This window comes from Thunnus thynnus, chromosome 12, assembly GCF_963924715.1.
Source record: "Thunnus thynnus chromosome 12, fThuThy2.1, whole genome shotgun sequence".
In the NCBI taxonomy this organism is placed as follows: Eukaryota; Metazoa; Chordata; class Actinopteri; order Scombriformes; family Scombridae; genus Thunnus; species Thunnus thynnus.
In genome coordinates, this window is record NC_089528.1 from 5,718,989 (window position 1) to 5,743,822 (window position 24,834).

General features: G+C 38.1%; 1 protein-coding gene across 4 annotated transcripts in view; it reads left to right on the forward strand.

The window, feature by feature from the left end:
- Positions 1–24,834, forward strand: part of astn1 (astrotactin 1) — a 394,147-nt gene that overhangs the window by 156,667 nt on the left and 212,646 nt on the right. For all 4 annotated transcript variants that reach the window (XM_067604968.1, XM_067604965.1, XM_067604966.1 and 1 more), the window contains 2 exons: positions 4,425–4,575; positions 24,320–24,486. In XM_067604968.1, the coding sequence (XP_067461069.1) occupies positions 4,425–4,575; positions 24,320–24,486 (318 nt within the window). The remainder of the gene's footprint in view (positions 1–4,424; positions 4,576–24,319; positions 24,487–24,834) is intronic.

Below are 24,834 nucleotides of genomic sequence, written 5' to 3' on the forward strand. Positions count from 1 at the left end.
TGCTCTGCGAGGCTGTGCTGATGTCATGTGAATGTCATTTCCTTTGGTAGGTATTTGGTCAAAAACATCAGTATTGGACAAAGTCAAATTTTGACCTGATGGTGGCGCTAGAGGAAGTCAAGTTCAAGTTTATTGTCATTCAAACCATACCAAATATGTTTGTCGGGGAGTATTTACTAGACAGATAAATAAAAATTTAACAAGACAAAAACCACTGACAGCTTCTTTTTGTGTAGTCCCACCAGTGTCAAGTTATTAATTTACAACTTACTTTCAACTTAAAATTAATTTTTCAAAATCCAAAATGGGAAAACTAGAGGAAAGTAATTTCAAAACTAGGATCCTTTAACTTAAATTGGGGTCAACTAAACAAACAGCAACCTATACTGAACTCAACATAACTGACTTGATTGACATGACACAAAGGGAGAGTTTATATTAATAAACAGTTAACTCTAAATCACAAACTAACCTTAATATAACAAATATTTGAATCAATAAACTATTTACAACCAATCTAATTGTCAAACAAGAAAAACAACAACACATTAAGCTCCAAAATAATTAAATTTAACTAGATCCCAAAAGGAAGACTCCCCTCCAGCACACACATTTGGCCTCTCCCACTTCCTGCCTGCTGTTACTAAAAGAGTATGAAATAAATATTTAAATGGCTGCAAAATTCCTTGTTGTTGGTAGTTCTCAGGAACTGGAAAGAGGTGAGTCTCATTCATGTTTCACCTGGCCTAGGGGAAACCCTGGCGCATCATGAAAATAAGACTCCCCTCTTCCCAGCTCCCAAGAACCACCAGCAACAAGGAATTTTGCAACCCTTTAAATGATTATTTCATACTTTTTTGGCTGCAGGGTGGGCTAACAGCAGACCAACAACAAAAGGAAACTAAAGCTAATCAACTTTAAACTACCTACTCAAAACAAAAGAAATGAAAATACAAATCACTGACCTAACTCCTGACTCAACAAAAACAGGAGAAAAGAGATTAAACCAAAATGCTGGCCACCCCTACAAAACCTGGACTGTTATTTTCAAAGCTATTTCAACAACACATTCATTGAAAGTGGAGAGAGGAGAGCCTGCAAGAGCTGAGGGAGGAGGGGGGGAGGGGGGGGGGTGGCTTTTAAACCACAAACTTGGCAGCTGGAACCAATCAGCTCCCTGGAACAACCTACACTCTCACACAGTCCCAATCATTCACTCAGCCAATCAAGGAATCTCACCTGCTGCCCATTACACACAGGCACCAGAGCAGAGCAGGCCAGGGGAGGACTGCTGGATCCATGAAAAACAAAAAGGTAGAACATAATTTAAAGCAAGTAAGAAATATTAATGATAGAATGTCAACCAAAATGTCTCCGCTCAAATGAGCAAACAAACTGTCAAAAAATAATCAAGTGTGTGCTGTCATTACTTGAAATGTTTGTAGGTTAATGCTAAAAGAAAACCAATTGGTGTCGGCATGTGATGTGGCTGCTACAACTGGCAAGTTCAAATTTTCAGTATGTGAATGAAGTGTATAAGAATGTCATTTTAAAAGGATTAATGCTCTGGAGAACATGACTGTGGGCTCTGAAATGTGTGTCAGTCTTGTAAATTTATACACTTCACTGAATAACTGAAAATTTGGATTTGCTAGGCACTATATAAAAAGTTGGGGGGTCACTAAAGTCATTAGGATTCACCTCTGGAAAGCATGATTATCAGTACCATATTTAACGGCAATCCATTGTTCTTCAGACATTTCACTGAACCACAAATGCCAACCTCATGGTGGAGCTAGAGGAAAAGTCAGGGATCACCAAAGCGAGTAGGCTTTATCCACAAGTGACCATAATCAGACCAAAATTTCATGGCAATCCAGTTTGGACCAAAGTGGTGGACAAAGACCCATAATCCCTAGCATTCCAACCAACTCTGCCTACTTAATTTACATACTGGGAACTGATTACTGGCACAATCAAGAATACAAGAATGTTTATTTATATCAGGTATAAATACAAAGGCTTTCTGCATTTGCATGTCATTATTCTGATAACATCCAGATACAGATCACATGGGGACACAGTGGGGTATTGGTGTCATCTCATCGTTTGGTAACAATTTGAAAAATGTTTTGGTCCTGGCTTGATGGTAATATTTTTGTTAACTCACTGAGTTTTTCAATAAACGATTAGGACAACGTTTCATCTGCAAGAAATATATTCACTTAGCTCATTCATGCTCCCTCTTTAAATTTTGGACACCAAATGAAATTCTACTGTCTCCCTGAGGACAAATGTAAGCTATTTAGCCCCATTACTGCTAAAGATCTAAGAACAGAAAAATGGCCAGTGTGATGTTTTGGGACGTAATGAATGTTGTGGCCTCTAAGGGTCCCCAATATTGCCTTAAACCTTTTTTGTTTTTTGTGTTTTTTAATTGTAAATTGTGTTGCACCCAATTTGTGTATGTCTTGACTGTAATTGCAGTTCCCAAATGTTTCAGCATTCACACTTGCTGTGAGTTTCATCATCTGCTGAGGCTCTGTTCAACGGGTCCCTTCTGAATAAATGACAACAAAGCAATGGGCAATTATAACAGAAAAATTGGTTTGTAAGATAACATCAAGTTGACTGTGAAATGGAAGGAAACTCTGTCTTTTCTCATAGGGAAACCAGGAGAGAGTGGGGAGTCGGAAAAAAATATATTTTTATAAGTGCCTGAGAGGTCATCATTTTCTCTACCCAGGCAAGGTTCATGGCGATGCTATTACAGAAGCTCTTGTTTATCATAAGCAACACGATTCCTCTGCAGAAATAGCTCTGTGATTTAGATTCTGTGAGAAAACACTGAAGTCTTCTCTACTTTGTTCTTCATCAGCACCAATCTCAAATACTTTCTAATACTAACCACTGTTATCCTCCTGCTGGACTATCTGCTCATTGACCTTGCGTGAGGTTTATGTGGAACAAAAAAAAAAATCACAGAAACACAAAGTGACTGCTCAGAGCAAGGTTAGAGCAATGAATTCATGGGGTGTTTTATCTCATGAGTCTACTACTTTGAATAGGAATCGTACTGTGAAAAGCCATAGCTTTTCTCATGATGATTACACGGGATGAATTTAACATGCTGATATTTGTAATTCATGGAAATAGATACCCCTTGATTGAGTTAAATAGAGAACAAGGTGTCACGGAATGTCTTGCAAAGCACATTGTTGAGACACCGCTTTGACAGTTCCTTGTTCTTTTTTTTTTTTTCCCTGAAGGAATTGAAACATCATCTAAAGAAATGTCATATTTTAATCAAATTTAATGAGAGCAAATTGCATACTGCAGACAGCAAGGCTTAACTAATTGAATGCTGGATTTCAGTCACAATCGTTACCTTGTTTGTAGGTGATATTTCTCAAAGTCATCATTCAAATAATATTTGTAATTACTGACTTTGCTGACATTGAGAAATAAAAGATGAATTAACATGGATGACATTGTTAAATATAAATAAACTGACACCATGTGTGATAAAGTGGAACAATTGTGCTTAACAAAATTAAATTATTTTCTAGCTAATCAATTTCAAAACCTTCCCACCAGTGTCTATACCAGTATCTGGATTTCAGTTCACCACATGGAGTCAAGGTTTTATCTGCAGTTATGCTAATGATTTAGCTTACAATAAAACATACTGTAAAACCTACAACTCTTTGTCTTTGCACCCAAAAATCTAGCACGTTTATTGTGTCTGTCATTCCCCCTAACATTTGTTTTGCAACCAAAAAAAATTGTCTAGTAATCTAAATAAAAGAGTTTTACAGCAAAATCAACTTCTGGTGCAAACAAATTCTAAGTCTCATTGCAAGTAGTCATTATGTCACCAGGCATCAACTCATTTTCTGTGCAGAGTTAGGTGGTGAACTAAACTTACATCATCAGATACAGGTACTAGCTAGCTGTGAACATGTTGGTGTGATCCAGCCACAATAGCGCACCCAGCTAGCAGCTAACCTGTCTAAGGTTATCACAGTTTATTCAAAAGATGTATTTGTACCTTCTACTTCTGTCTCACAATCGACTACAAACCATACTACATCTTTGTTGTGGTGCAGTATACTTGGGTAGAGAAGAGTTACTGGATATAAAATTGGACAGTGCAGCACGGTTGCTTCTATTTTTGACTCTTGGGCTCTCCACTTCCTCAAAGTTCAGCACTGTAAATATGGTTTGCTATTGATCAGTGGGGCAAATATGCTTGGGAATTTTATCTGTGATAAATTATTTGGCTGTAACAGCTATTGTACATTTAACATTGTAGCAAGGCAACAGTTTCTCATTTACCCAGCAAGCTCCAAGAAATACTGCACAGATGCTCAAAACTGAACAACTGTTCTCTATTTTTTGTCACTCTTTATCTGCCTTTACAGAGAGGAGTTGATGATCAGTTCATCCTTTGACTCTTTGGAGGTGCTCCTGGACTCATTTGGACCCGTCAGAGACTGCACCAAAGACAATGGAGGCTGCAGCCGCAACTTCCGCTGCATATCTGACCGAAAGCTGGACTCCACCGGATGTGTGGTGAGTCATCTTTCTTTTTTAAAACTCTGGCTGGAAGCTGCCATACATTAGCTACAGTAGCAGAACACGACCTTTGCCTCATATTTCTACACAAATCAAATTCAAAGTGCTTTGCAGGATATAATACAGTCTGTATACATCCTTTTATGATTTATACAATATGAGAGCATAACACTGAATAACCTTACCCCCAGCACGCGATTGCATCTGTAGAGATGAGCCTCAGGGATTTTTGATAGGATGCGTACTTATATGGCCTCTTCACTACCAGTTCATATTCTGATGTATGAATTTCCTCTTGTGGCCATCAGTGTTTAAGCCCATCTACCAGTATAAATATTCATAAGCATATCTACAGGTCAAGATGACCCATATCAAGGACAACTCTCAGACCTGTACTCTGTAATGTGTCTGAATAGACAGTTTGACTTCGCCTCTTGTCTTATATGCCTCTTACGCTGACAACACATTCATTACCTCCAGGTGGTGTTTAGCAACCAGGATATGTAGCAGCCAGGTCTGTTTTCTTCTCCATCTGTTAGGGACTCCAGCAATACCAGTCTTGTTATTTGCAGAATCTTAGCACCGTCTGCTAGTGTTTTGCTTCTCCTAAATCCCCCTCCTCTATTGATAAGCTGTCAGGCACCATCCCCCCCTTACAATTTAATTTATTTTCAAGCACTTTGATGCACTTGAATAGAGTCTTTCAGGTGGGCTGGGAAGATGCTATTTATGCAATCCAGTATGTTTCATCATATCTCTTACAATGCATCTTCAGGAGAGGGAACAGCTTGTAAGATGTTTTTAATAGGAAAATGTTTCATTTATAGATTAGAGGGAAAATGCATCTGAATATGTAAGCAATTATGTATGTAGGTAGTACGGTAACATTAGGGCAGATGAGCAATTGTTGCTGTAGGTAGTAGACAAGCATGTAAAACCAATGCTGAAGTCTATTTATTGATTACTCTCTTGACCTTTCATCATCTGACTTCAATCACTAAGTCTGAGACTTGAGGCTAAGATACAGTAAATATGCTGCATGCATCTGAGAGGGCACAAAAATTAGATTGCAGATTCTTATTTTTTCAGTTATGGCATATTCTGTATCCTGCTATATATTTCTGCTACAGTAAGATGTTAGATACATTGTGGGTATTCCATTTCCATTTCTGCAGTGCCCTTTTCAGATATGTCTTTTCACTAAAACCTGACTGAGAATCATGCAGACTTTTCATCTGGGAATTTAAAGGTGACAGCATATAAAAAGTACAATAGCAGGTTGAGTAGAAAAGGTGTAAAGAGTTTTACAGGACATTTTACAATATTGTACAAACTGTCAACTGTGACATTCAGCCCACATCAATGTGTTTTTGCTTTAGAAAAAAAAAAAAGATCAACACATGTGCACCATTTTACCATTTTCGTTGGCGTAATCAGTGGTTTTTGACTGAACCACTGAAATAACATGGGGGGAAAGCCTAGTCCTCTCTGTGTCCAGATATTTCTGCCTTTATGGTCCAACATCAGACTGATACCAAAATGTGTAGCTTTGTTTTTTGTATCTTGATTCTCATAATTAGAGAAATGGTCCAAAATACAACAGAGGCTGATGGGATTATCATGAGTTCTGCCAGTATTTGGTCATAAAACAAAGTATTGGACAAAGCCAAATTTACTTATAGTACTACAGGGACATTCAGGGAATCACCAACATCTTTAGCATTTATCCTTTGGGGACCATGAATGTCTCCACCAGATATCACAGTATCCATAGTTGCTGAGATCCTTCAGTTAGGACCAAAGTGGTTGACAGACTAACTGTCACTGGCATCTCACTGTTTGAATGTTGGAAGAGATATTCTAGTTGGATATAAAAGCTACATATCCTGTTAGATACACATATTACAGTATTGTGCAGTCTATCAACAGGGACATTCAGTCCCCACCAGAGCGTCTCTGTTTTATACATTCAAGGACTCATTTCAGTGTAATGTTATTCCAACATGTTCTCACTCCCAACTCGTCACATATTGAAGCTTTGTCAGGACCCCGTGGCATCACTTTTTAACGCACTGGGTACCCCTTAAGCGTCAGTATCACGGTAGTCACTGTTAAAAAATAATTATATTTTATAGTGTGACAACGTGGTGGATAAAGTCTGGTTAGGTTTAGGCATGAAAACTGCTGGGTTAGGGTTAGGGAAAGATCATGGTTTGGGTTAAAAAATAATAATAAATAAAATAAAAACGTTAAGGCGGTCTTGAACCGTGCTCTGTGCTGATTTCCAACTTTCTGTCAACAACATTACAAGCCATCCACCGACCCCTCTACCTCCTAATAAGAAAGTCAGCTTATACAGATGTCATGTGAAGTGCGTCACTTCAGAAATGTTGATATGATACATATCGTTGAAATGTTAATATGCTACGTATTACAGGTGTTGAAATGTAGATATTCAACGTATCTGTGGTGAAATTTGTCACCTTTTTATATAGACGTCATTGGTCTCATGGCATCTATTTCAGACGTTGTGGGAGCTCAACAGTAGTCTATCGGACTACTCTGCACATTAAAAAATGTTGCCAAAGGGTTACCCAGTGCGTTAAAAAGTGATGTCACAGGGTCCTGACCAAGCTTCAGTGTGTGACGAGTTGGGAGTGAGAACAAGCTGGTTATTCACTAGGTGCATCAGTATAATCTTGAACAGCTATAGTACAAAGAAACATATTGAATATTAGCTGTTTGTACTTTGCTGATGTAATTAAGCTTTCAGGCATTTTAAAGGTTTAGCTACTGTGTGTCATTAATCCAAAAACAAATGCTCCGAAAATCAACTTGTGTATTTCCTGTGGGCTTGTAAATGTCACAAATCTGCTGTTTGGGAAAATTAAATCTCCTGGCTAAGCAATTAAATTACATCACAAATGTATTACAGCTGACTGAGAGCACTGGCCATTCACTGAGTCTCGTCACATCCTGTGGCTGGTCAGGCCATGTAGTCCAGTCCAAGTTAGTACAACTAGTAGATATGAGTTGGACCCTGCAAATAACATCCGCTATCTGAAGTTGCTTTATAAACACTGAAAGGAGTCCACTAAGTTGCACAACATTGCACTGGAATGTCAGAGAGTGAAATATCCATCCAATTTACATCTTGTACCCCGTCTTGTATCAAGAGATGGCAGAGTGGAGATTTCTAGCCTGAGCTTTGAAGTCCCATGGGCGTCTGATTATGTTTTACTTAGTTGAGGCATTTATGTTTTTCCCGCTCTTCCCTCTTGTGGGAAAACACAAGAAAAGTCCAGATATCTTGTAGTGATATTCTTTCTTTACACATAATTACTGGGAGCTTTAATACAACAGTCTGTGTTTGTCAGCATCTAGAAAGCGGCTTCTTTGTGTTGCAGTGTGTTGCAAATCCTTGCCAAAAGCATCACAAAAAAATCCAATTCCTTCTCCCTGAAATTAATCTCAAATGGATCCAAAAAGAAATAGTAAAAATCTTTCTTGCCAGCACTTTGAAGTGTCATGAGACTCTCCCTTTTTATTCCATTAATTATTTATTGTCCTGTTATATTTCCATCCCTGTGAGCATTTTGAAGAATACTGTGATATTTTTTTAAAGAACCGTTTTCAAAAAAAAAAGAACAAAGTGAATGTCTGTACTTAGTTACAGTACTTATCCCTTAATGTTTCTGTTTGCCCATCATCTGTGAATGTTCACCATGCTCTACTATAACTAAAAATAAAACAAAATTCATCCCAGGAATAAATGTATGATTTCACACTTCAGTAGAGCCCCATTGAGAAGGAGGTGGGTAATATGTAAGACAAGGGAAAAAAAAGGTGATTGTGAGAGCATAGTGAGGAATTGTCAGAGCGACCTGGAAACACTTTAGAACAGATCAACTGCTGCTGCTATTAAAGGCCATTTATTTGGAAGATGTCAGTTTTTCTGTCAAGTTTTGTTACTTGCAGACATCAGATATATGACAAATTTCATTAACATAATACAATGACCAACACTGCTCACACTTCAGCTTGAACAAGGGAGAAAAATAAATATTCAAACTATAACAGTCTCTCAGAATTAAATTCTATGTAGAGTGTATAATCGTTTCTAACACGCACTTTCACTCTGATCTACTGCTTGTCCTGTTGCCCTCAGGAAATTATTGTTCTCTTCTTTAATGTATAATGAAAAAAAAACAAGCAAAGATAATCATGACAACAAACCATATGAAAAGTAATGTGTGGAACTATTTTAATTCTATTAATTGTATTTTAAAGACTTTTAAATATAGCCACTCCCTTACAGTAACATTTATCCCAAAAACAAATCAGAACACACCTGTTAGTTAGTTAGTTAGTTAGTTAGTTAGTTAGTTAGTTGCTCAAGGGAGGCAGCAAAGTCACCACAAATGAATGGAACCACTTTTTTAATTTTTAATTTTATAATCTAATCTTAGTCTAGGATTGGCCTAAACAAATGATTTGTTCGATCTTTGTCCATTTAAACTTTTCTGTTTATTTTTTTGACAAAGTAACAGTTCCAGAATAAATTTCACTTGGCATTTCATGCCTTGTTTCATGATGTTTTCTCTGCCTGGATTTGTTAATTATCAAACAGGCTCACCAGTCTGCCAGTTTGCCTTTCATGTGTAGTGCACTTTCCAAGTAAGCAATAATATGTGCCTCATACTTTATGCATATTTTTAAAAAAAAAATATTAAGGGATGATTTTGATGAGAGATTTTTTTTTCAGTTTTGCATGAAAATCCTGAGCTCTAATGAGCAGGTGCTAAAAGCACAGATATAGTTAAAAGTAAGGTTTTGGTCAGGGAGCGATGAATAAACTTCTGCTCTGCTCTGTTTCTGGGGACCTAATGCATCTGTTAACTAGAATTTTAAAAAGTGTTAGAAAACAAGACAGATTTTTATGAAGTGAACAATAATAATAAATGGAAAAAAATGAAAACAAGATTTGACAATTTTCTAAAACCAAAGCAAGGGAATATGGAGATGTGGCGTTGTACTTAACTGTTCATTAAACTACACATTCATGAACTGCAAACAGGCTGGTGATATATTTTTGTGGCTACATTTATATCTATATTCTAGTGACACATCAATCAGAACCATCCATCTTCACCTACAGTACTCGACTGACAGTTTCAGCTGGACCTGCTGCTCTGCATCTTATTATGACATTCCATTACTTTTTCATTTAAATTTTCTGCTTTTATTGCTCATTTTAATTTTCTAGTTAATGACTCCTATTCTGTTTATTGCATAGATAGGTTAAAGTTACCAGCTGTATTGCAGTTTATTCAGCTGTTGACAGTATTGCACAGGAGGAGTTGAACTGTGGCCTCAGTAAACTTTTTGAACTCTTCCATGTAGCTCCTCGCCATTTCTTTTGTAAGCTTGGTGATGTCATCCAGCTCTCCTACATTTGCAGAGTCTGCCTGGAAGTCAGTCCCAGGCGCTGCTGCTGCTGCCTCATTAAATCAGACACTAATTACACACAGATTGCGAGCACAGATCGAATGAAAGAGGCAGCACAAATTTTCTCTGCACTTTTATTTATGTAAACCTGATTCTGAATATACACAATTATCAATCACAAAGGAGATGTAGGTAAGAGGAAGCAGGTGAGTTAAGTAAGGATTTTTCATTAATTTTGATCACTATTGCTGTAAGAAAAGCATAACTCCTCTCCTAAATTGATTGGTATTCTGTTTGAATGTCGTTATTATGCTATTTTTTTCTATAACCATCTCATTGCGGGGGAGCTAAACCGTTGATCTTCACCCCCACACACACACACACATCCCAGTCCTGTCCATCACCACACTGCAGCGCTCCCAGCTGCCATTGCATATATTACTGTCCGTTTTAGTAATTATCTTGTGACTGTCGAGCTTATAAATGAGCCTCTCATCCGTCTAATCAGGGTGGTAAACTGGCTGGGCCCCAGCGCTCTGATTCCACCCTAATCAATTAACACCTTGTCTGAGTCTGTGCTGCCAGTAGCTGTACTGTCTGCATTTAATATCTTTCCTTGTGTTAGAGTCAACTGACGCTGGCGGTCTGCGCTGACCGACCCGCTCCGTCTCACTGATATATTGCACTCCTGGGGAGAGGCAGCACGCAGCGCCTGTGGCAGTGGGAGCATAATAATCACAGAATGATTGTGAGATTAATTAGCTTCATCTTGTCACTTGTCTCCCCAGCAAAATGGTGGAAAACAAGGATGTTGTTGACAGTGCTGATTGCCACTAGGATGGAATGACAAGAATAGCTGGGCACCGTCCAAACAGCTCAATGTGTGTTTGTGGGGTTTGATATATAAACTGTCAGTACACAGGAAATGTTGATCATTAGTGCTGTTTAAGTGTGTTTTACAGCTGTTTGTGTCTGCTTTATAGCACTATACTGTGGAGAGAGAGCGAGTTGTGTGTGTAAGGTATAAACAATGACGGTTATGGCTGTGTTTGTAGTGACAGTACAGTGTGCCTACAGGGTCGGATTTTTTTTTCCCCCTCAGATAGATTTGTGTGTTCCAAGTTATAATAAATTACATCTTGTTTTCTCCCTGATGGGTTAGACAGGGTGGGTCACTCTGCCTCGACGAGGTTCCACTATGCTGAAAATGTGTGTACGCATGTGTATCCATCCATGTGTTGTATTTTTGCCCCATGAATTACAAAGTGCAGAAAAGTGCTGGTGCTCTGTTTTCTATGAGTTTAAACTTTTGAAGGTTAGAAAGTCATGGTAGGTGTTTTCGTTTTTGACAGCTGATGGAAAAACACCTCGACTGATTGGTCAGAGGAGGCCAAGTTCAGTATGCTTTATAGTTTTTTTGTTTAAATGTGAGTGTTGGGGATTTTTTTACTTATTATTTATTTTTTACTTGTTGTCTGAGTCCAACTGAAAGTAAACAAAGAGATGATCCCCCTGGATTAGCTGTTGTAGGTAACTGCATATGTATGTACTTGTGGAGCAGCTTGTTAGCTACCCAAACAGCATCTGCACAGGCTTGTTTGTTAAGGCTATCACTGTTGATTTAACTCGGTGTGCATGTTAGAGAAGTTGTACCAACTGAGAGAAAATGCTTTGTGCCTGCAATTGTCCAAATTGCAAAAAATAAAATAACAATAGTTTAAATAACTGTCACTATATTATAAAGCAAGTTGTTCTACAAATTCACCCAAATTCAAGTATCAAGTAACTCAATAGTCTGTGAGAAGGACTATTGTGTATACTGTGCTACATAAATTTGAATGAAACCTCAGCATTTTCTGGTAACATTGCACCTCCATAAAGGAAGGACTTGCAAGACACAGATTAAAAGAAAAGAATAGTCAAAATGTATGCAAAAAACCTAGTATAGCTTAGGCTAATGCACTTTGATAGCATTTTTCTGTTAGACCCTCTCTGCGTGATCAATGCCGTCTTTCAATGACTCACATACTTACTCCCCATGACTAGTAAACTGAATCTGATGTGTGAAATCTGTGGACTTCCCTTCAATGAAACAACCGCAACACACTTTGTGGTCCTTTTGCTAAATTATGGCATTAAAAACTAGTACCACTTGACACTATTCATGTTTTTCAGTGCCGGTGCGTCTTGATATGTGTATGATTCAAAACCCTAAATATAATTGAACTGAAGAGAAAAAACCCTGAACACGTGCCTTCAACATCAATACAAAAAAGTATATCTGTCTTTAAAGTACTTCTGTCTCAATTACTGTTGGGCCAGTCAACTACTCATCACCACAAAATACAACCTATGGTGTCACACAATTCTACAGACCATACTACAAACCATAAGAGTATCACAAAAGGGTCCACTTGTGACAAACAAGAGGTCCTTGTTGAAACTCTTCAGTAAAAATGTGTAGAAACCAAATGCAATGAGCCTTATTCATGAGAAAAATAAGTGTTTTTTTTTTTTCTACCACGTTGTACATTTGACTTGACAGTTAAAACTAGATCATGTCATCTTTCACTGGATGGCTGCAAACTTCCTTCAGCTGAACATGGAGAAAACTGAGATCTTGGTCGTAGGTGCTAAAGCCCAGAGACAGTTAGTCTGTGAGTACCTGGCATCCTGTGAGTACCTGGCATCCAGATCACTAAAAAGAGTAACCATGGATGGTGAACTCAGCTTTAAGGTTCATATCAACAGCATCACCAAGGCTGCCTTTATCCAACTCAGAAACATTTCCAGAATCAGAGGCTTTTGTTCCCGGTCTGACTCAGAGAAACTCATGCATGCATTTGTCAGAATTGGATTATTGCAATTCTGTTTATGGGTCTAACAAACAAAACAATCCATAGATTACAACTTATCCAGAACTCAGCCGCAGGAGTTCCAACCAGGACAAAAAATTCAGACCACATAAATCCAGTCCTCCGAAACCTTCACTGGCTACCTGTTGTTTTCATAATACAATTTAAAATCCTCCTCTTGGTACAAAGCACTTGCTGGTCTGACTCCATAGCACATTTTAGACATGCTGTCAGTTTACAATCCCCACAGATCACTAGGTAGAAATCTCCTCCATGTGCCTAGAGCACTTTCAAAATCTGGTGAGATGGCTTTCACTATTTATACACCTGAAGAATGGAACAGTTTGCCTGCTGATGCTAGACTTGCTCCCACACTGTGTTCTTTTAAAAGCAAACAAAAGACCCTCCTTTTCAGTCAAGCATTTTCTTGAATGGACACACATGTATTTGTGCAGTATGTTTGTTTTGTGTGTGTGTATATATGTGTATGTATGGATGGGTGTTTGTTTATAAGCACACTTTTGCTGTTTTTTGTTTCTATGTAAAGCATTTTGAACTGCTTTTATATGAGATAGTGCTATACGTATAAAATTTGAATTAAATTCAATCAAAGGTTGCATAGACCACTCAACAGAGTTACCCACAAAATTATACAATCTGAAAAAGACATTATACACAACACTGCATAATAGCGGCAGAATACACCACCTACTGTTATATCTAATACCTGTCTGACCAGTCAGGTGGTTGTTTTAATAAAATTTCTGGACAGTACCTTACAGTATGCTGCTGGCCAAAGCAGTTCTTCTTACCGCTTTGTATTGGCGCAGTTCCCCTTAGGCAGCAAAAACCAATCTTGACTGGGATCACATTTTGGGACACTAAGCAGTGTCGAGTGGAGTCAATACCTGGCAGAGATATAGCTAGACCTCAGCCCTAAAGAGGAATAGGAGCACATTAGATTGTCACTACTGATGTTTTCTCTCCTCGGGTCATTGGATTTATGTGAGAGTGTGTTTAGACTGAGAGGGTTGATAAAAGCATCTGCTGAAGAGCAGGTAAACTATGGGTTCATATGTTTTGGAAATTTGTAGAATAAAATTTGTTTCTGTAATTTTTTTTTTTAACTATACTGAAATGTGTTTACTAAAGCACTGAAATGTGAAAGACAAAATGGTTCAGGTACAGACATAAATCATGCTTTTTTTCAGCAAAGAATGATTAATGGGAAATGATTGTAAGTAAAAGAATCAGCGACATTATGACTGACATTATATTTTCATTATTCTTTTGAGTCTACAAGTTAATTTTATGTGCAGTACAACAGGGATGTAATTTTCACTGGGGTCACAGGGGTTATGTCCCCCTCACTTTCCAAATTTTCACACTTAACTGCAATGTATTTATTGTTTGATTTACTCTAAAATCCTTATAAACATTTGTGTCTGACTATCCAGCTGGTAACATCCAGATTGAAAAAGAAAGGAGCTAATCAACGTCTGAGTCACCTAAAACTATTATGTGCTCACAGCAGTTAAGCTTTACAAGCTGCAGATTTTTTTAAACTTTTCTTTGCCTCAGTTTTTCTCTCAGACAACATAGATGTTTATGCCGTATTTAGCCTTGAGAGGAAGACCTGCAGGCACTACTGAGATGAATAAGACGAGGTCAAAATCTAGTACATGGCTGGACCATGTATGAAGCACTAGAGGGCTTTTAATTTGAAACAACGGATACAGGAAGTGGCAGTATGTGGCAACCAAGCCCCCAGGAAGTGTGCCAGGCTTTGACTGAAGCCAATTTAACATTGGGCCTTTCTCAATGCCCAGTATGGCGAGTTTGGACTTGGCAAGTTTGACTCAGATGTAGAAACTTCTGAGGATGGGAGGATTTCATCTGTGAGACCAACATTTATCTTCCAAAAGGAATTATATCATATATCAAAATGCTGCCGAGACATTAGAGCCAGCAGTAAATCACCAAAGAGCTGCACAGATCAGTTCATCAGATCATGTTCTCCTCGGGATGACGACGGATGTTGAAAGGCCGATCATCTCAGGGGTGGGGCTATGGCAGGTGGATAGTGCCGACATAGGATTACAAGGAGAAGGTGCAGCCCTTCTGTCACCGCCAAACCATGTAGAGTTTTGAATGAGACTGATTGGGACTGCAGACAAGAGACTGACGGCAATGTTAAGGTGAGTGCATGGAAGGAACGTCTACTGGCGATGGCATGACAGCTGCGTATTTCATAATTTACTGTATAAAAATACACCTGCTAAGTACATTTGAACTTGGTATGTTGGTTGAAAACCATGTGATACACATCTTCATGTACTAAATGGTTACTTTCTTGCTTGAAAAAAAAAACTTAATAAAGTGACATTAACAGTTCTTCAACAAAATTACAACAGCTTAATCTCTGCCATCAACACTGCAGGTTGGTGTGAAATGCATTCTGGGATACTTAGCTTTGGCTGACAAATGGTGTAACTGCATCACTCAGTCAGAGTGTCAGTGACTAACAGATGCAGTTATAGGGCTTTGACAAAAAAGTTATAGTAGTGAACTGCTTTTTCAAAAATATAAATGAACTGTAACAAACAGATGAAAGAAAAATCTGCAGTGGAAAATCTTTGCTCATTTAAACATGCTATCCTTAATACTAAATTTAACAAAGTTGAATCTTCATCTTCCAAATGAAACTGAATTTAGTTTTTGCCTCAATAATTTAGTGCAATGTAAAATTATAGTAATGATGGAGTAAATAACTGTGACTTGGGTAAAAACTTAAATTAAACATCAGCATAGCCACAGTTGTTGCTTGAATGGTGCAGTGAGATGTGAGATCAATTGCATATTTATTAGTAGTATACCAGAGCTGTGATGTGCATAAAGCAGCAATCCCCGACCTTTGTTTAACTTTGACTTTTTGAGCTCAGATCCCCAGATAATCCTGCTGAAAACGTCTGGAAAACTACACCATCTCATTAGATCACAAAACTTTCAAATATAACTCAGACTTCACCAGGCACTTGCCACAGTATAAATAATGCCTGTCTTTTTAAAACGAATATAACATTCTTTTGTTCGGAATTCTGTTCACAGTAACAAGGGTCTTTTTGAGTGAGCAGGTTTTTACCACTAACTCAGCAAGAAAGAACATTCTCTGAAATTACAGATCTCACATTTTTTAAGTCCATAAAGTTTAATAAATAACTTCCACTTCCTGAATACTTTGTGGGTAGCAGTTAACTACAGCTCAGTACAGATTGTTAGATCATTAAGGTTTTAGATGGAAAGTGCCAGATGTAGTGATACTGACAGGTGCACTATGAGCTCCAGCAGTCAGTAAATGAAAAGACATTGGATCAGAAAATACAATCTTTCTCTTTAAGAAAGGTCTTCAGATGTAGCACGTCCATTTGACCTCAGGCACACTCCCTGTTGTGCTTTTTGCACTTTGCTGTGAAGGAGGTAAGCAGGGTTACTAAATATCCAAGTTTTTTGCACCAAACTTACTCACCATAACATCCACAGGAGATCAGAATGAGGAGCAAGTGCTCTGGGATAAGCTGGCCTTTGACCCACACTGCTTATCTCATCACACTTGCCTGTGAAAAAGTATCTCAGGGCAACTTCCTCTATTAAGAAACATCAAAGGAAAGTTGAAATGTTGGAATAATGTTTTAGGCTACAAAATGTGATTTCTCTAACAGACCCCTTCAGAATAGATACGTTTCTCTGTGAACTTGACACAAGCGCTCCTGTGGGCTTCTCTCTCTGCAGTGTGGAAAAGCCTTTCAAGTTTCTGGCAAATATATCATCCCAGTTCTCTATTTGATGTATCAATCAATATGCTTTTTAATGCTATGCATAGACCAGTAAGAGGATGTTTCATCCTACAGTAGCATTTAAGTTATACATGGCCTTAATATACATGGTTATACAAGTTTTACCCAGGAAAAATATCTAGTCATACTGCAAAATCCAGCTGTGTGTCCAGTTGAGCCTAGTTTTGACATCATGAAACAAACACAGCATGTTGAAAAACCATTTTCCCTACAGAAAAAGACTGGTGAGTGTATTTGAGATTCTTCATCTTTACATTATAATTACCAGCCTTGCTATGTCAATACTTCATATAATCTTCCAAAATAAATGACAAAAGAGATCATTTTTTCATTGTCTTCCATAATAGATCTACAAGAGTGTTTTCTGATCTGATGCCTCTGTCGGCAGGAGGACATAGTTTGTCAGTGCCTTCCAAATCTATTACATATGACCATTATGAAAAGAATTTCTATCAACATGTTCTGATCTGCCACTGCTACTGGTTAAGGTTAAAAAAAAAAAATGGTGGTCATGTTTAAAGTAAACCGATGTTGACTGTTGGTAGGAAATCTCCCATGTCAAGTCCAAGCAGTAGCTCTGGGTCTGAAAAGTGAAGCCAATGTGGAAGTAACTTAAACCTGCCTTCTCTCTAATGGCCAACATGGGGTAACTCCACTGGCTCCAAAAAGAAGTCCAATTGTATTGAAGTCTATGAGAAAATGACTCTACTTCTCACTACTCACTTGCTTTTCTAATGAGTTTATGGTCTCAATCACTAGTTTCAAGTCTTCTTCAATACAGCATGATGTTCATTTGTAAATTATGGTCACATTTAGAGTTAAATAGATGATAAAGCAGAGTATGCTTTTGTGCGTAGCTACTTTGTGATTGACAAGTTGCTATCACGGTGACAACGTTGGTTAGGTAACATAACCATGGCATAACCCCAGATTCACAGATTATAGGCGTAGCCATCACTATTTCAATATGTTTTCAGTTCATGAAAGTTAACTAACATTTTCGTTGCCTAAAAAGAGTCTTGCCCAGTGTTTGGCTGAACAAAGTGCGAATGCACTGTGCTAACCAAGTTAGCAGCTAGCGTTAGGGTTAGCTCCACCCTTTCATCCAAATATGGTCACTTCTGGCAAAATGGGTAATGTCTGCATCTGACAATTTTTACAACTTCCCAGGTGTGCAGATGTGAGAAAGTAAGGTAGGATTTGCCTGTGAAGATTCTGTGTCATCCAGGTCATGGTACATCAAGAAGGACAAAGTCAAGGGCAACTTCAGGTCCTTGAAGACGTTTCTTGAAGAAGATTTTTGAAGAGGCCTTTTGGATGAGAAGCTAAATGTCTTAGAGAATCTAAAGCAAGTTCAAACACATCTCTAAGCACATTTTAAAAGCTATAGTTGGTTTGCTCTGGTCCGAATCAGTAGACAAGCTGGTAAACTTGCATTTTCCCTTTTGTTTGGTTTTGTCGTCATACAGGAAAAAATTCAAGTGAACCTAAATCCATCATAAACATGCATCATGACTGAAAGTCACATGAGAACGTTCACTCTGCTCATTGGTCAGATGTGTCTGGAGTGAGAATACAAACACAAGAAGACGGTTCAATCTGTCCTAATTTTGTTGTTGGACCAGGTCGGACCTTGATTCATTCTCCGGCTAGCAAACATTCTAATAAAAATAAAATGTTACAAATTGCAGGCTCCTATTCACTTGCCACTGCAAACCACTGAATACTATCCATCAATATCTTTTGTAATTGTTTGTTGATTTTGACAGTAGCTTCACAGTAAAGGACAGACACTGACAGCAGACTAAATTTCAAAGTGAGAACAGCAAGAGTGATTTGTTAAATTTTCCATAAATACAGTTAAATGAATCAAGACCTTTTGTATCTTCTTGATTGGAATCCTTTGAAGAATGATTAATACTTTTTTTCTGGTGAATGCCTTAGCTTGCTGTTTAAGTCCTCAATCATTGTAGTTCTGCACTGATCTGCCTATCAGACTAATTTGAAAAGTGCATAGCTTATCCAACTCCTCTCACAGGGATTTGTTGCTGTTTGGCAATGGCACAGTGCTGATTCCCTTAAGCCTCAAAAGCACTGCAGGAATTTATCTCCATTAAGAAACAGGATTAAAAGGCATGGTGGTTCAAGGGTTTTTTCAGAACACACTTTGTACTGCTAGCTTCCTCTACAGCAGGGCAGACAGCACTCTCACTCACTGTCCAGTTATTAAATGGTCTAAGATTAATGGTGATTACTTTGCCTTCAAAGAACCCTTTGTTAGTGTCAGTATATGGTCATTATCTAGTGACCAGTTCATCATTTTGAGATGAAATACACCCTTTCCAGTTAGCTGTGAATAGACCACACACAATACCTGGGTGTGATGTCATTTGTTCAGTTGTAGTGCTTTACACTTCAGGTTATAACAACGTTAATGAATTTTTTTAAGTCAGTCCTGAACCCACTTCTCTAATCTTGGGGCCTACCAAAACTATAACAAACATCAACAAGCTACAGTGTATTTACCTGATTCATCTGTGAAAAAATGGCTACTCTTTTACCATCTTACCTTTGAGAACATTGTCAGTTGCTTGAAGGTTTTAATGTGAATGTCTGACATGAGATTTAGAGGTCCAAATTTCACAACTGAGACCTGTGAAGGTCTTTGCTGGTGTCTGACTGTGCACCTGAACACAGTTCTTTACAATAATCATTCAAAACCTTTTGAATTGTGCTACATAACACTTTGACCTGCAGCATGCAACAGTATAGAAGCTTGTCAATCTGAAAACACACTGAAATGTGCCACAGTCTAACCCTCTGCATTATGGAGCCCTCAGAGCTTTTGAACTCTAAATAATGTAGAATTGTGTGCAATGAAGGCAAGATTTAAAAGTTCACATTTCTCTTTACCTGGAGGGATTAAATCACAATCCATGGCAAGGTTCTTAACCTTTTCAAATATTTTAAATCACAAGTAAGAACTAATTATCTTTTGCTCATAAATGTCATATGGATATCATATCATTTTGGAGAAGACAGCAATATAATAACTGAATAAACAGAAATGTCCAATTCTTTTGTGTGAAATGAATTACATAGAACCAAAATTTTGGGAAACACCTATATTTACTTTCTTGCACCTAAACCTTTGAGGACTTCTTAGAATTGTTAATCTGGATTATTCTCTAATTATGCCAATCATGCTGAGTCATTAAAAGTATTCCGCCTTTCATGGCCACGAACTCATTGCAAACAAAACAACCAAGTTTTTAATCAGATAAAATTTAAGGATTTGGGGGCTGTTTACTTTGGGAGTGGTTTTATACGGAGGATTATCAATGATTTACCCAGGATTATAGACCAGATTTGTGGAAATCTCAAGTGATAACAATCCACAGACAAAGACTTCGGCAGGCGCATATTCTTAATAATTATTATACTACGGACAGCTGGAAAATGGCCCAGAGTTATCACTATTCCAGCATGTCAGAAGCCTATTATGGCAGTCAATAACTAGAGCTATCTGTGGTTGGCAAGCTACATTGCAGTTACCCATCAATACAAATTCCTCTCAGCCTGCACCACATGTCCACACATCCATTGATTGCAGTGAGTTCCAGTGATTTAAAGACTCTGTGCCACAGATGTGTTAAGAGATTCAATGTCTCATGTGCTCGTTGCATTTCAGGTAATAAATCATTTGTCACAATGCCCCCTCGCAGAGTGACAAAATCAATATCAGTTTCTCAAGGGAACAAGACCAGGGACCACTCTTTCAACATGTGGCCCCATTCTGTACTAGCACGACAACAAATACCTGATCTGGAGCTCTAACTTATAAGGTAGATGCAGTACACAGAGGACGTTTTAGAATAGATCCATCCTCTATCAACACTTGTAGCACATTGGTTTTAAAATAGTCACAAGTGGGATATACAGTATATAACTGATTCTGCAACAGTGCACTGTCCATCACAGTCCTTTTTCTTCATGATGTAGAAACAATCAATAATGAACTTTTTAAATGTCCTACAACCAGAAATTGTACTTGTTACTGAACTTATCAGCTGGCAAAAGTTGAGAAAGCCTAGTGATGGACTGTGTCCTGCTTTTTACTGGTGAACAGATGAGTGGTTCTACAAACCACTGTTGCTAAATGAGAATTCACAACCCAGTCAGCAATCTGTCACTATGTGTTTTTCAGAGTGACATAGGCAGAAAGCTGCCAAAACTCTCAACAATGATGAAAAAAGTGTTTAAATTATATTTCCTTTTCTTCAAACCACATATAAAATTCCATTGCAATTGCATATGCACAAGTTTAACTTAATTCTAGGTTGTCAGACTCAGCCTTTCAGCCTCACAAACTTCCCTTGGCCTTGGATTTTCATTGAGCTCTCAAGACCACGTCATTCCCCAGATTACCACCGGATATCCTCAGTGTTTTCCCACCTTTTTTTTCCCCCTGTGACCTGATCTCCACGCACACCTGTTTTCCTTCCCTTGTACTGTATATAAACCTGCTCTCTGGAAATCCAAATGAAGGAGATGTCTACCATCTTGCCCCAGTACCTTGCCAGATGATTTCTATGCCAAAACTTTACAGCTGTTACTGCCTGTGCCTGTGTGATTTGGATTTGTTTGCCAGCTCGGACTGCTAAACGTAAGCCTGTTTATTTATCACAGAACCTTTTTCAACCTGCTCTGCCTGTATCTGCATTTGGGTCATCTTCCCTGTTGCCTTTTATCTAAATCGCAAAAGTAAACACACACTGCAGTAGCTGGACTATCTCATTAGCTAAGGATTTTAGTGGCACAACATTTCATGCTTTACCCTTGTTATAAGTTAAGTTTATAAAGTAATGTCAGGCTTACAAGAAAATTCAAACATTCAGCTTTCCCTCTTTGTTAGAGAAACCATATGCAATTATTTTGTGATCAGAAATCTGATCCTTAATTTAATAATTTAGATTTTAGCAGGGAACTCCCATCAAATTCTGCCACTTCCAACGATGGGTCACAATCTTAGTTTTAGGACAGTTCTCTTGGAGAGGGTTTCTAATCTGTTCAAAAACATCCACATTGTATATACAGTATATATGCATGATTGAGGATGAATACCATGCTCTATCAGGCTCAGGCAAACTGAAGATTGCACCAGCTCTTTGAGAGAAATGTATGTCAGCCTGATCCTGATGCAGTCAGACAAATGGAGACCCTGGCTTCTCATACAAGTTCTTCATTTAGAGACACTTGTGTTAAGGAATTGACAATTTATAGCACTGCGTTGGCATAACAGCAGAGTAATGGTGAGAAGTGGGTAGTCATAAAGGCCACTGTGAACGCCTGCATTAATATGTGTGGCCATGAAGCAATGATTGTTTAACATGAATGAAGCAGCTGATGCTAATCAGATAATACAACTAGCACTAATCTTCATATGTATGAATGATCCAAGATGAATACTGGACTTAACATTATTATTCCTGTTGAGATCTCAGTTAGATAAATTCTAGAAAAACAAAATACACTATAGTATGCATCCACAAATATTGTTCAAGTAGACTGGAATCAACAACAAGCATGTTAGGTTTTTTTTTTTTTTCTTTTTTTTGTTTCTTTTTATCTAAATGAGCCACCAGGACCCTCTAATGAATACGCTAGCCTGAATAATAAAATAAGGAGTTGTTGATCCCTCGGTGCATAGAGGAAACCAACTGCCTTGTCACTATTCTGAAGGTAGGGATACCTTGTTAAAATGCACTCTATCAAAGTTTCCTTTGAAGTAATAGTTGATAGAAAACATAATGTGAATTTGACTTGACAGGTCTCTGAAGAAATTGCTTGGGAAATACTGAACAAGACTGTAGAGGAGGGGAACCAGGGTGAAGTCAGGTCTCGCAGTACTTTTATAAATTCACCCCCAACACACAGTGCATTTCAATTAAGAAGTTGTTCATTACTCTGTAAAACTTTATCATTTAGTGCTCTTTTTTTTAAATTAATTTCTCGAACTTTATCTGTGACACCCATTGCTGTTTTGCATATTTCAAAAAGAAAGGAGTTCATTTCACTCATCAAATATGAAGACAGTCCTCTCTGGATTGTATGGAAATTGAAATTTAAACTCGCAGTATTGCTTCATCTCCTTCACCATAACAAGGATCCTTTTTAAAGGGGTTTCATTATAGATGACACTGGTTGTCTGCCATTTCATCACTGTTCTTGTCACTCCCTGTGCCACAGTAAATAATCAAGTGAAAGTGTGATGCATAGGCTCTGTTCTTTCTAACACACAGAGGAAAAGAACGTGTTAAGCAGGACAGGATTTGTCAGGGAGCAATGCATTATTCTAGCATTAAGATATTACAATACCACAACACTTGAACTAGTAATAACATAATTCTTAATGTTTTCTGACACTAATTTGTCAGTATTTGTATCATATATACTGCATGGCTTTTTTTTTTACCTTGTTTATTTCTCAGCTACACTAGTGCTGTGGCTCTAGTGATGGTAATGGCAGTCAGTTCACCATTATACTATGAGTGGTAGTACTTTTGTACAAATGGTCCCCAGAGGATAAATCTATTAGTGCCACCATGGGGTTGATATTTCTATTTTTTAGTGAAATATCTCAACAGTTGTTGGGTAGATTCTAATGAAATTGGGTACAGATTTCCATGGTGCCCCCCCCCCCCCCCGATTTTTCCTCTAGCACCTCCAGCAGGTTGACATTTTTGGTTTTGAGTCAAATATCTCTACAACTATCATATGGATTGCCATGAACTTCGGTATAGACATTTGCATTCTAGCACTGTCATCAAGTCCCAATTAAAATTTGTTGTTTATGACCAAATACCTGCAAAACTTATGTCATTGCCATCAGTCTCCACTTTAAACTTCCATTATACCAATATTAGCACAGCCATTGTGAGCTTGTTAGCTTGCCAAGGTTAGCATTTAGCTCAAAGCACTGCTGTGTGTAAGAACAGCCTCACAGAGGCTTATGTGGCTGTAGACTTGAGTCTTGTTGTCATATTGATGTGTAAAAAAAGAAATGATCATACATTACAAATACAGTACCTGTCAAGTATGCATGTAACATATACATGCAGTAAGTGCCAATAAAATCTTAGCCGGAAAGTTTGATGGTGAAAAAATGAAAATATGTCCTTTCTACCAAATGTAAAGCAACCTGAGAGTTTTCCCCTGCATGTGGCAAATTCGATGCATGGATGTTCCTGTTTGTCCTTTTGTTTTTAACTTCTTGTGTCTCTGTTGCAGCCTCATGCTGTTATTTAGCCTGATAATACGAGAATTTAACATCTTGCCTTGTGCAGCTTACACACTAAGCTCAGTGTTCACACAGGCTGCACTAATGGGAACAGAAATCTGACTGTTTGCATTCTGTGGCACAGATGTTATCAGGTCTGTTTACCTGTCCCATCTGGGATCAGTGTTAATGTGGCAGCTTCTCACTTTTTTGTTTTATGCGTAAGAAAGTCTCCCTCCAGTACATGAAGTAAAAATCAGTAATTGCTAACATTAGTCATTTAAAAAGACTTACTCCTCCTACAGTGCCCTCCAGGGTTGAGTCCTATGAAGGATGGGACCGGGTGCTACGACCACCACATCGGCATTGACTGCTCTGACGGTTTCAACGGAGGATGTGAGCAGCTGTGTCTCCAGCAGCTGGCCCCTCTAGAGGATGACCCGACACTCTACAACATCCAGATGTTCTGTGGGTAAGGAAAAACATATTCACTAACTTATATTTTGATTACTATAATTATTTTATTTCCTAACCCTGTCATGTTGAGCCCTGTAATCATTCATGTGGCATCCAGTCCTGTGAATGTTTGCACATTGTTAGAGAAAGCAATATCAGTCCCTATATCATTATATCAATACTTATGGATTAAGCACTGAATTTTATGAATGCAATATCTTAACAGAACTTTTTACAGGCCATTTGATGCACATTTTATGTTTTGGAGTCTCCATAACTGCAACCATTGACTTGCTTTGTTTTAATAACACAAAAGTAAAGTTTTCACTTTTAGTAGTCATTATTGGATTTTTGTCTGTAGATA